This window comes from Bos mutus, chromosome X (genome assembly GCF_027580195.1).
Source record: "Bos mutus isolate GX-2022 chromosome X, NWIPB_WYAK_1.1, whole genome shotgun sequence".
NCBI classification, from domain to species: domain Eukaryota; kingdom Metazoa; phylum Chordata; class Mammalia; order Artiodactyla; family Bovidae; genus Bos; species Bos mutus.
The window spans coordinates 21,204,086-21,215,308 of record NC_091646.1 but is presented as its reverse complement, the minus strand read 5'-3'; the positions used below and the strand labels follow the sequence as shown (position 1 = coordinate 21,215,308).

Below are 11,223 nucleotides of genomic sequence, written 5' to 3'. Positions count from 1 at the left end.
GAGCACTATGCATTCCTCTCTCATAGCACTTAATATAGCATTTTATCTACACTTTTTTTCCCCACTAGAATGTTACCTATGTGCCCATGGACTATATCTATTCTTTTATTTAACACTTACATAGAACTGACTCTGTACTAAGCACTTCTGTAAACATTTTGTAAACATTAATTCATTTAATTCTCATAACAATTCTATGAGGTACTATTGTTATTGTCATTATGCAGATGATGAAGCTGAGACAGAGTTAACTAATTTTCCCAAGGTCACATAGCTAGTAAATGGCAGAGTTGGGATTTGAACCCCGAAATCCAAGTTCTTCACTGCTATAATATGCTGTGTCCCTTGTTCACCAATGTATTCTTGTTGCATCTCATATAGAAGATCCACCCAAGGAATATTTGGATAAAGAAACCAATACAATATTGTAAAGTAATTAGCCTCTAATTAAAATAAATAAATTAAAAAAAATTTTTAAATAAAAAAAAGAAAGAATGGATAAATGAATAAAGATTGTGGAAATAACAAAGTCCTTAGTGGGACCAGTGGGAGGAAAAGCGGTAGCCACAGACTGAGACAGAAATTAAATTTAGGATTCAGAGAAGTTGAAAGCAAATAGTCCAAGCAGTAAGGAAGATGCTGGGAGAAGTGGCAAGTGATGAAAGGCAAGGTGGCAGGTGCAGGGGGAGCTCAGAAAGGCAAGGGACAAATGGCTCTACAGTCAACAAAGAAAATATAAAACAGACAATTAGATTTGGCCAGGAACTTGCCCCTGGATCCTCAGAGCAGTTTCCAAAGATTGCTGGGGAGAGAAATCAGGTGGCATGGCCTTGAGGAAGAAGTAGATGGTGGAAAACCAGACAGTGAGACTTTACTCTTCTCTGAGCAACGAAAGGTAGAGTTTGGGAGGGGATAGTAATTAGGTTAAGGAAGGTCTTTTTGTCAAGATGTGGTGATTAGGGCTTGCTTAAAGGCAAAACGTAACAAATCTTTGGCAAGTCAGAAATTAAACCAACTCTCACCAAAACAGAGAGTCTGCTGTATGGGAGTGGACCACACCACAGTCAGCCACATGAAATGGAAACATGGGCAAAGAATGCTAACATTCGTTGTGAAGGGAATGAAGGCCAAGAGAGCAGTGCTTTGTAGGAATGCCTTCCTGAGAGATGTCCGGTAACCTCAGACATGAGGGTAGAAACAGGTCTAGAATGAGGGACTATGGTGAAGTATTAAAGTCAACTGATTTAGAGAGTACAAGTGGAATAAAAGAGTAGAGACATGAAGAAAAAAGAAGAAACTATGTTCAAAAGTGCAGGAGTTCAATTCCTTCCCGCTCAGTGCCTCATCTAGGAAAGCTCTTGAACTTCTGGACTACTGGACCACTGCTCCTACTTCACCTTTTATTTGTATTACTTTTGTCCCTGATTCATATATTGCTTATGTGGCCTCTTCTGAAATCTTATTTTTATGAAAATGTTATTGAATATGTATTTTTAAATGTCTATTACAAGGGAACATAGCAAATGAAGTCATAAACACACTTTAGTTCAGGACTCCATGTTGTGCGCAGCATAGTGCTGGGAATACACACCTTCATGTTTAAAATCTGAGTTACATGAAGCAGTCAGCCAAGCGTGACTGGCCACTCATTGAGTCTGTCCCTAGAGCCACACCTGAGCACATCCCTCAGTGCTTCCTCATTTACCTGAGCTGTACTTTCCTTTACTGAAAATTGAACATAATGCCACCTACCACAATGATTTCAAAGACTAAACGAGACTAATGTGGATGGCTGACACTTCATAGGTGCTCAATAAATGTGAGTTGAATCAGAAACCAGGTTGGCAAACCTTCCGTGTGTAAAGGCTGCAGAGACACAACAGTAGGTAGAATCATCACAGGCAGGCCAATACTTTGAAGTGCTCAACGAAACTGAAGAAGCTTGTGCACACAAAACGCCAGTTTAGGTAACTGTGCTTTAGTTTCCTTTCTAAGTAGAGATACGTGGAATGCAAGGCCAGCAACAGACTTACAAATACTGACCAAGAGTGGGGAGGGATCTGAAGGAATGCAAGTAAGTCTTGCCAGGAAAGAAGTTTGCTGCTTCTGAAATGTTTCGGTCTTAGCCACTGGCAGGATTGATCGATTGCAGTAAGCAGTTTTCTGTGCAGCCTGTCCAAGCATCTGTTTCTGTACTTCTGCACAACTGTTGCTCAAATTCACTCTTCTTTTCGAATTATCATCTTTAAAGAGCAAGCGCAAAATCCATTCAAGCCACCCTAAGTATCCTAACAGCTTCCAAGTCCTCTAAAGGAGGGTCCTTAACATTTCCCCTTACCCCCTGCCTGGGTTCAAACTTCAACTCCCAAGGTCCGCCCAAGTCCCTCCCCTTGCCCTGTCATCTAATGAATATGCAAATACCACATAATTGGCAGCCAATGGCGTGGGTTCTGGTCACATGGTGCCCATGGTAGGTGAGCGGACAGAAGTTGTGTGTCGGTGAACAGAGACAGCTCTCAGTCTGGGGCGAGCGCTTCAGTGAGCGTGGACGGATGCTCGGGTAGTAGTCTCTGCGGCAGCAGCAGCGGCAGTAGTGGTGCCAGAAGAGAGGAAGGGGGAGGGCCCCGAGGGCTACACACGCTCACATTTTCAAGTTCCCTTGTTGGGAGAAGAGGTGGGGCTGCAAAAAGAGGAGGCCAGGAGCAGTTCCATCCGTCCCGTCCCGTCTTCCTCTTGCTCCCTGCACCCTGGCTCTGCGAGAGTTGAGGGTTCAGGTGGCAGTACGCGGCAGTGAGGGCAAGAGGGCCAAGAGAGTGGGGAGCGGAGCCAGGGGTGTGGGGGAAGATGCCCATCCTGCTGTTCCTCATAGACACGTCCGCCTCTATGAACCAGCGCACTGACCTGGGCACCTCCTATTTGGATATTGCCAAAGGCGCTGTGGAGTTATTCTTGAAGGTAAAGGGAGGGGAGGGGAGAGATGGGGAGAGTTCCCGAAGGATGGGGTTGGTGGTGGATTTAGGTGCTTCTGTAACGCTGGTATCGCCCCCTCCACCCCCTTCCCTTCGCGGCCCCCTCCGTCATCCCTCGTCCTGTAGCTGCGTGCCCGGGATCCGGCCAGCCGCGGAGACAGGTACATGCTGGTCACCTACGACGAACCCCCGTATTGCATCAAGGTAAAGGGCCATCCAGGGGGTGGGCCGGGCGGGAAGCAGGAGCCAGTCGGCCTGGGCAGTCGAGACCCCCTGCCCCCGCCCGAGGCGGTCCTGCGTCGCCAGGCGGGGCGGGCAGGGCGGGGTGGGGTGGGGGCGAGGGCGGGGGGAGTGGTGACTCCGCAGCTTCCGAGGAGCCGCGGCGCCTGGGGTCGGTAAGGCGGCCGGGGGAGGGGCGGCCCCGAGGAGAAACCGCAGGAGAGCCGGGCTGGTGGCGGCGACGGGCACAGCTGCCTCGGAAGATGGCGGACATTTTGCTTTTGTATGAACCGGAGAGGGAGACCGAGGGCGCTGCTGAGATGGAAAGGAGGGAGGGGAGGGAGGAGAGGAGAAGGTGGGCCCGAGACGCGAAGGGAGGCTGCGGACGGGCCCGCCCCTTCGGGTCGCACCGCGCGCGGCGGAGGCCGAGGGGCCGAACGGCGCCGGCTTCTCCGCCCCGAGGTGCTGCGGACTCGCGCGCGGGTTTTCCTGGCGCCCGGGCTCCGCCCCCGGCCCCTCCTCCCCACTCCTCCCGCCCTGCGCTGCTTCTCCTCCCTCTCTTCCTCCCGCTCCCCTCCCCTTCCTGCTGAGAGCGTGGCAGAGCCGGCCGCCGGCCTTCAAAGATTAGACTGCTGCTTTTGTGCGTCTGTGGTCTCTAACCCACCCCCACCCAATGGAAAATCAGTCCGCGGAGCCAGCCTCCCAACCCCCCGGCCCGCAGAAACAGTCCTGTTCACTGCTTCTCCTGTGTCGGTCCGGTTAACCCCGGGTCTGTTACCTTAGCTACTGTTAGTGTTTCATTGTAGATTCTACCCAAGCCGCGACGGGGTGGGGCGGGGAGATGCCTAGTCGGAACCCGCGGGGACAGAGCTTTTGGGGGACCTGGCCTACCTACTGACATCATAAATTAGGTTTGTGTTAGTCACGTAGGGATTTGTCCAGGGAAGAGAAAGGAAGGAAGGGGAGGACTCGCTGTGCGCAGTTACAATAGCCAAATTCGATGACTTGATCCACGGGGTTCTGACCTGCAGGAGAGAAGTAGGGAGCATTTCACCTTCCAGACCTCATCCTAATGGTGCGGAGATAAAGAACTGCTTTGCCTGCAGTGGCCCGATAAAATACAATTCAGACTATTAATGCAACCTGCTTAAGAGTCCTGCTTGCATATTGAAATTTTAAACATATATTACCATAATCCTTGACGTCTATTGCTAGATGCCCTCTTTTTCTCAAATTCTCTTAACAGAGCCGAGGAGGCACTGAATGTGTTATAATCCGTTTTAGCCGAGTGAGGTGTTTAAAAGAATGGAACCTACCAAACTGAATAGTTGGCTAAAGAGAGCGTTCCTTCAGAAGTAAAACCGAAGAGAGACTTTACTTTTGTAACTCGTATCTTCGGTTAACAGTTTGATTATTAGGTTCCCCTGAAAACCATTCTGGTTTTAATGCTTTATTTTCTGTTTTTGATTTATCTATTTAGAAAAATGGAGCAAGTAGACATCTTTAAGAAGGCCATAAGTTTTTTAACATGTCAGTTTCCTACAAGGGTGTGACCATTTTTTTTCCACATAGAAAAGCAGATGTTTGTCCATCCTAAGTATGAAAGTCTACACCCTTGGAGTACTAATACAGATAAGAACCCACTGTTGTACTGTGGCCATTTGAAATCCTCCTTATTTTGAAATAGTAAACAGGATAAATTACAAAGCAGTAGACGTTTTTTTCTTTTAAGGAGTAATTTAGTTAACATTTTGCTGAACAATATTGTAAAGTTAAAAAATAAAATTAAAAACATTTTGCTGAACACCAAGACTCATAGATGAAAAATTATTTTTGATCTATAAAGCTTTTATGGCAATATTTACAGAATCTTTGGAAAGGAAAAAGAAAGTCTGGCCCCCCTCTTAACCATCATCACAGCTTTTTTTTTTTAACCTAGCATTGTAATCAGTGTACTATATTACTTTTGAATTCTACCTTTCCCATCTGTTTTGTTCTATGAATTATTCCCAGTAGCCACATAGTCTTCATACTTAAAATTTTTCGTGGCCGTGTAACTTACCCATGGTATTTTAGATGCTCCAGGTAGTTCTGTGGGCAGAGGGGAAAAGTTGAATTTTGTTTTTAGTGGAAATTTCATCTGTCAGCTTTTTATCTTGCAATCTTGTACACTACATTTTATCCTGAAGTAAAAAACATTCTTCTAAGCTGGCTTTGATCTTTTTTTTATGTGGACAGCTATGTGAAGACACTTTGATTAACACTTCCAATTGCTAATCATGAGCTATCCTCTTCCTTACGCTTTTCCAAAGTCATTCAGGTTTTTTCTTTTTAATCTTATATGATACCTACATGTGCTGGGGAACAATTACTGATTTTAGTGATGTTTTTGTCATTTTGCTGTCTATAACTGAATTGCTAATGATATACCATATTTTGGTAGCACTTTCTTTCTCTGAGTCCCTTTCAGTCACTCTTTTGCAGCCCACCCCATCCCTCCCCTCAGCATGTGGTAACTATTTGTTCTTCTGCTTCTAGGACCTAGCCATTTTGGAAGGTCTGAAATTTTAGAACATCTGGTGAATTTTTCTTAAAATTTAATCTAATCTTTCACTTGCTGATAGCTGGGAGCCATAAATGTCTGTTTTCTGTCACACCAATTATCAAATAGGTCTTTATTTGACTGTCAGCAGGCGTCTTAGTTCCTACTTAAAACTTCACTCTTCCCTAGGAGTCTGAGGTCCTTTCAGCAAAGTAATGTTAGATGAAGTTTTATTTGTAACTTATTTTTCTGCAGAATAACGTGAAGTGTATTTTTGGGTTTCTCTACAGTTGGAGGGCTTTATCTCTTGTCAAAGAAACTGCTTACTTATTTCTCAGGTCTTGGTTATGTCCAACTGTAAACACTGCAAAACTGATTTTTTTCCTAGTAGAAGATTCAATTGTATTGGTGGTGTAACAGGCATGAGTTGTGCATTTGGTTGGAAGGTTTATTCCCTAACAGGCGTGGAACTATTCCCAGTATATCCACTTACAAGCTCTGACAATAAATCTTGTTGTGAAAAGTTACTGTGACTGGAATTCTTCACTAAAGTGTACTGTTAAGCATATGAATATAGTATTTCACCCAGGACTTCGTTGCTTCTTACTGCATAGCTCTTTTAAAATTAGTCATACCTGTTACTTGCAGTCAGCTTGACATGGGTGGAAGAAAGTTTGATTTGGGGAACCGTATAAAAGGCATACGAAATGCAAGTATTTTGTGCTACATCTGCTTCAAGTGTTGCTTTGTAGACACATTTTATACATAGTGTCACAAGTGTTAACACTACATTTATACAATGGTATCTCTAGTGTACATAGCTAGGTTGAAGCTGTTTAATATTTTAAAATTTCCAGTGTATCCTTATAAGACTAATACATGGTTTTAAGAAGTGGGGTGGGTTTCTTTTCTCTTTTTTTGGTATAATAGTTCTTAATAGATTTGGCTGAGGTTCTGCTGTCTTGTATGTTTTGTTTTGCTATGAGTCATAATTTCCTTTTATTCAGTGAATAGCAGAGGTAAGCTTGTCACTACTACTAAGTCTGAGCAAATTGAGGGCGTCAAGAAGAAAGTGAGCCATGAGACTGGAGTAGATAATAAGTATTCAACATAGTTTGATGTTTGAAGCTACTTTCTTAAAATGATTTCTTTTTATTGAAGGCAATACTATTTTTTAAACATAAAACTGAGTCAGTTTTCTAGAAATAGCTGGAACACATGTATACATCGCAGACAGACATATTTTTTTTAAATATAAATAGGGAGAGATGTTTCCAAGAAATATCCCAAGTCTGTAATTCGAAACAGAGAGCATTTGTAAAAGTAAAAATTTCCCTTGAGTGTTGCTTTTCACATCCTATAGCCAGTCTTGCTTACTGGTATCTGTGTGCCTCTGTCAACATGTATCAGCAAAAGGCAGCATTTTGGCTTACAGATTTAGGAAGTGAACCTATGCTTTTTAAGTGATCTTTGTTGCAAATATTTACTGGTATTTTAAACTAAGGCTTAACTTTGTCATATGCCCATGAGTATATTTTGTGGGCCTAATTTGGAAAAGGAGTGACTTCTAGGGGAGCCTTTCACTGTGGTTGGAAGCTAAGAAAGTGCTTTTGGGTGAAACAGCAGTAAAGTAGCCTGTGAGAACAATCAGAGGCAATTGCATCGAAAACTCAAAATGCTACAAAGGTGGTGCGTCTACTTTTATGATTAGTTGTTTCTTCCCTGACCATGTTTCCTTTTCACCTTCCTCACTAGCCATTTGAAGCATTATGTTGAAATTGAAAGAAAGGAAAAAAATCATCAACAAAATGAAAAGACAACCTGCTGAATGGGAGAAAATCTTTGCAAATTATATATCTGATAAGATGTTACTATCTAAAATCTTACAAGAACTCACATAACTCAATAGCAGAAAAAAAACGAAACAATCTGATTTTAAAAATGGGCAGAAGATCTGAATAGACAGTTTTTCAAAGAAGATACACAGATGGACAGCAGGCTCATGAAAAGATGCTCACCATCACTAATCATCAGGGAAATGCAAATAAAACCACAATAGGATACCACCTCAGGCCTGTTAGAGTAGCTATTATCAAAAAGACAACAAATAACAAGTGTTGGAAAGGATTTGGAGAAAAGGGAACCCTCCTCTGCTGTCGGTGGGAATGTAAATTTGTGCAGCCACTGTGGAAAGCTGTATGGAGGTTCCTCAAAAGATTAAAGCTAGAAGTAGCCTATGATCCAGCAACTCTACTTCTGGGTATTTATCTGAAGAAAATGAAAACATTAACTTGAAAAGAATATGCACCCCCATGTTCATTGCAGTTTATTTACAATAACCAAGAAATGGAAATAACCTAAGTGTTCATTGATGTGTGAATAAAGAAAATGTAGTATATACATACAATGAAATATTATTCAGCCATAAAACAGAAGGAAATCTTGCTATTTGTGACAACATGAATGAACCTTGAGGACATTATGCCAAGTGAAATAAGTCAGACAGAGAGAGACAAATACCATATGATCTCACTTAAATGTGGAATTGAAAACAAAACAAAAAAAGAACAAGCTCATAGATACAGAGAACAGATTGGTGGTTGTGAGAGGTGGAAGGTGGGGAAAGTTGGTGAAGGATGTCAAAATGTACAAACCTCCAGGTATGAAAAAGTCATGAGATGTAATGTACAGTATGGTGATGATAGTTAATAATATTGTATATTTGAAAGTTGCTAAGAAAGTAAATCTTAGAAGTTCATAAGAAAAAAGAAAAAATGTTGTAACTTTGTGTGGCAATGAGTATTAACCAGATTTATTGTGATCATTTTGCACTGTATACAAATATCAAATTATGTTGAAAACCTTAAATGAATACAGTGTTATATATCAATTACACATACATACCTAGAAGGTGAATGCCTCCAGATTTTTATCCAGCCTATAAATTAAATATATTTTACTCGAAGGAATTTTAGGAATGAAGTACTCTGACTGATAGCATTTTTTCTTTATATAAGAGTAAAGGATGGAGGAATTAGAACTTTTAGTCAGTCAGTTTAGTTGCTCAGTCGTGTCCGACTCTTTGCGACCCCATAGACTGCAGTACACCAGGCCTCCCTGTCCATCACCAATTCTCAGAGTTTACTCAAACTCATGTCCATTGAGTTGGTGATGCCATCCATGATGGCATCAGGATGGATGAGGATGCCATCTCATCCTCTGTTGTCCCCTCCTCCTCCCGCCTTCAATCTTTTCCAGCATCAGGGTCTTTTCCAATGAGTCAGTTCTTTGCATCAGGTGGCCAAAGTATTGGAGCTTCAGCATCAGTCCTTCCAGTGAATATTCAGGACTTATTTCCTTTAGGGTGGACTGGGTGGATCTCCTTGTGGTCCAGGGGACTCTCAAGAGTCTTCTCCAACACCACAGTTCAAAAGCATCAATTCTTTGGTGCTCAGGTTTTTTTATAGTCCAACTCACATCCATATATGACTACTGGAAAAACCATAGCCTTGACTAGATGGACCTTTGTTGGCAAAGTAATGTCTCTGCTTTTTAACATGCTGTCTAGGTTAGTCATAACTTTTCTTTCAAGGAACAAGCATCTTTTAATTTCATGGCTGCAATCACCATCTGCAGTGATTTTGGAGCCCCCAAAAATAAAGTCAGCCACTGTTTCCACTGTTTCCCCATCTATTTGCCATGAAGTGATGGGACCAGGTGCCATGATCTTCGTTTTCTGAATATTGAGCTTTAAGCCAACTTTTTCACTCTCCTCTTTCACTTTCATCAAGAGGCTTTTGAGTTCCTCTTCACTTTCATCAAGAGGTTCTTTAGTTCTTCTTTGCTTTCCGCCATTAGAACTTGAGTAAAAGCTTATACAGAGAACCCTCCACCAGTCATGTGTATACCACCGTATTTATGTGCACTTTTGTTTGTTGTTTAGTTTTGCAGCGAATAAAATATTCCTTGTTTTAAAGAAGAGAGAGAAAAGTGGGGAAGTTTTGGTAGAAGACTAGCTCTGTGGTCAAGGGAATTAGCACTGCTATTTTCAGATTAGGTTCAAGCTGGAGGATGACTGTGGAATGCTGAGAAAATTAGGGAGTCCTGTCTGTTCTGTATTCTAAGCCTCTCTTTTGTCCATTTATTCTTTTTTACAAGTTTCTGTTTCATTCATTTAATTTTATTTATTTATTTTGACTGCTGGATCTTCGTTGCTGTGTGCAGGCTTCCTCTGGTTGTGGTGAGCAGGGCTACTCTCTAGTCATGGTGCATCGGTTTCTCATTGCAGTGGCTTCTCTTGTTGCAGCTCACAGGCTCTAGGCAAACAGGCTCAGAGCAACTAAGTCCACACCACAACTACTGAGAATAAGATCAAACTTGTGTTCCTGCATTAGTAGGTGGATTCTTAACCACTGGACTACCAGGGAAGTCCCTAGCCATTCGTTCTTATTTGCTCCTCTCTTGTTTCAACTTTCAACAATCTTCACCTGGACCATTGTGGCAGCAGCCACTCACTTGGTCTCCCTACTTCTGGTCTTGCTCACCTCTGATTCTTGTGACCTCATTGCCACTAGCTTGCTCATTCTTAAAGTAAAATAAAAACTCATTCCCACACTAAAAATTCTTCACTGACTCCCCATTATATTTCAGAATAAAATCCCTGCTCCTTAGTTTGTCTTTGCCCACAGTGTCTCCTCACGCTTTTTTCTTGGACCTCAGGCTTCAACCACAATAAGAACTTGACCATCTTCTTCAGACTCAATATGCCTTTTGCTTCTGTATCATTGCTTATGTGGTTCCCTCTGCTTGGTTAGCCTGATGTGCCTCAATTATTCATTCTACACTCTCAAAAGTCATCCTGCCCCTCTGCCCACTCCTACTGCAAACAGTGTAACAACTTCCACTATGATCCCTTAACCGTCTGTAACCGTCTGTCCAGAAGATGCCGCTTGCTTCTTACAATCACTTCCTCCCCTGAAGGTAGCCATTGGTCTAACTTTCACCACTATTTTGGTGATATGACCAAAATAGTGTTTCTGGAAGAGAAGTCTGACACTGGACTGCTACTACAGCAATCTAGGCTTTTATAAACCATATGTTCAATGAACACCCTCTGTGGACTATACTATACTGTACTTGGAGCCTAAGGTGACTCCAAGAAAAACTTGGCCCAAGGGAAGATTGGAATAGTAAAAGATATAGTCTTAATCCTCAGGATCTTGAGAATAGTCACTGAAAGAAGGTGACTGGAAAATGTGGAGTAAGGTATGGGGGATGTCAACAACAGTGGATTCTTAACCAACAGATTGGAGTCCATTCATTCCAATGGAAGGAAGGGAGGGAAGATTGACAAGACACAGTGTTAATTCAGTTTATCCAGTCAAGATTGCAACTAGCTGAGATTGGATGCAAAAGTGCTTTGAAACCTACAAGCTAGAGTTTGTACATTTCTCCTGAAAGAAAGAGCTATGAGGTGGATTTGAAGACAAATAG

The 11,223-nt window shown here is 42.4% G+C and overlaps 1 protein-coding gene across 6 annotated transcripts in view; it reads left to right on the top strand.

Moving 5' to 3' along the window:
• Positions 1–2,468: 2,468 nt before the first annotated feature.
• The window catches only part of INTS6L (integrator complex subunit 6 like), a 58,755-nt gene continuing 50,000 nt past the window's right edge, over positions 2,469–11,223 (top strand). The window contains exons 1-2 of one of the 6 annotated variants that reach the window (XR_011463161.1): positions 2,469–2,955; positions 3,096–3,173. Coding sequence is in view for 5 of the 6 variants with exons in the window: in XM_014480909.2 (XP_014336395.2) it covers positions 2,845–2,955; positions 3,096–3,173 (189 nt within the window). In the remaining variant the exon portion in view is untranslated. The remainder of the gene's footprint in view (positions 2,956–3,095; positions 3,174–11,223) is intronic. The other 5 variants (XM_014480909.2, XM_070365482.1, XM_005904054.3 and 2 more) reach the window with 5 other exon arrangements.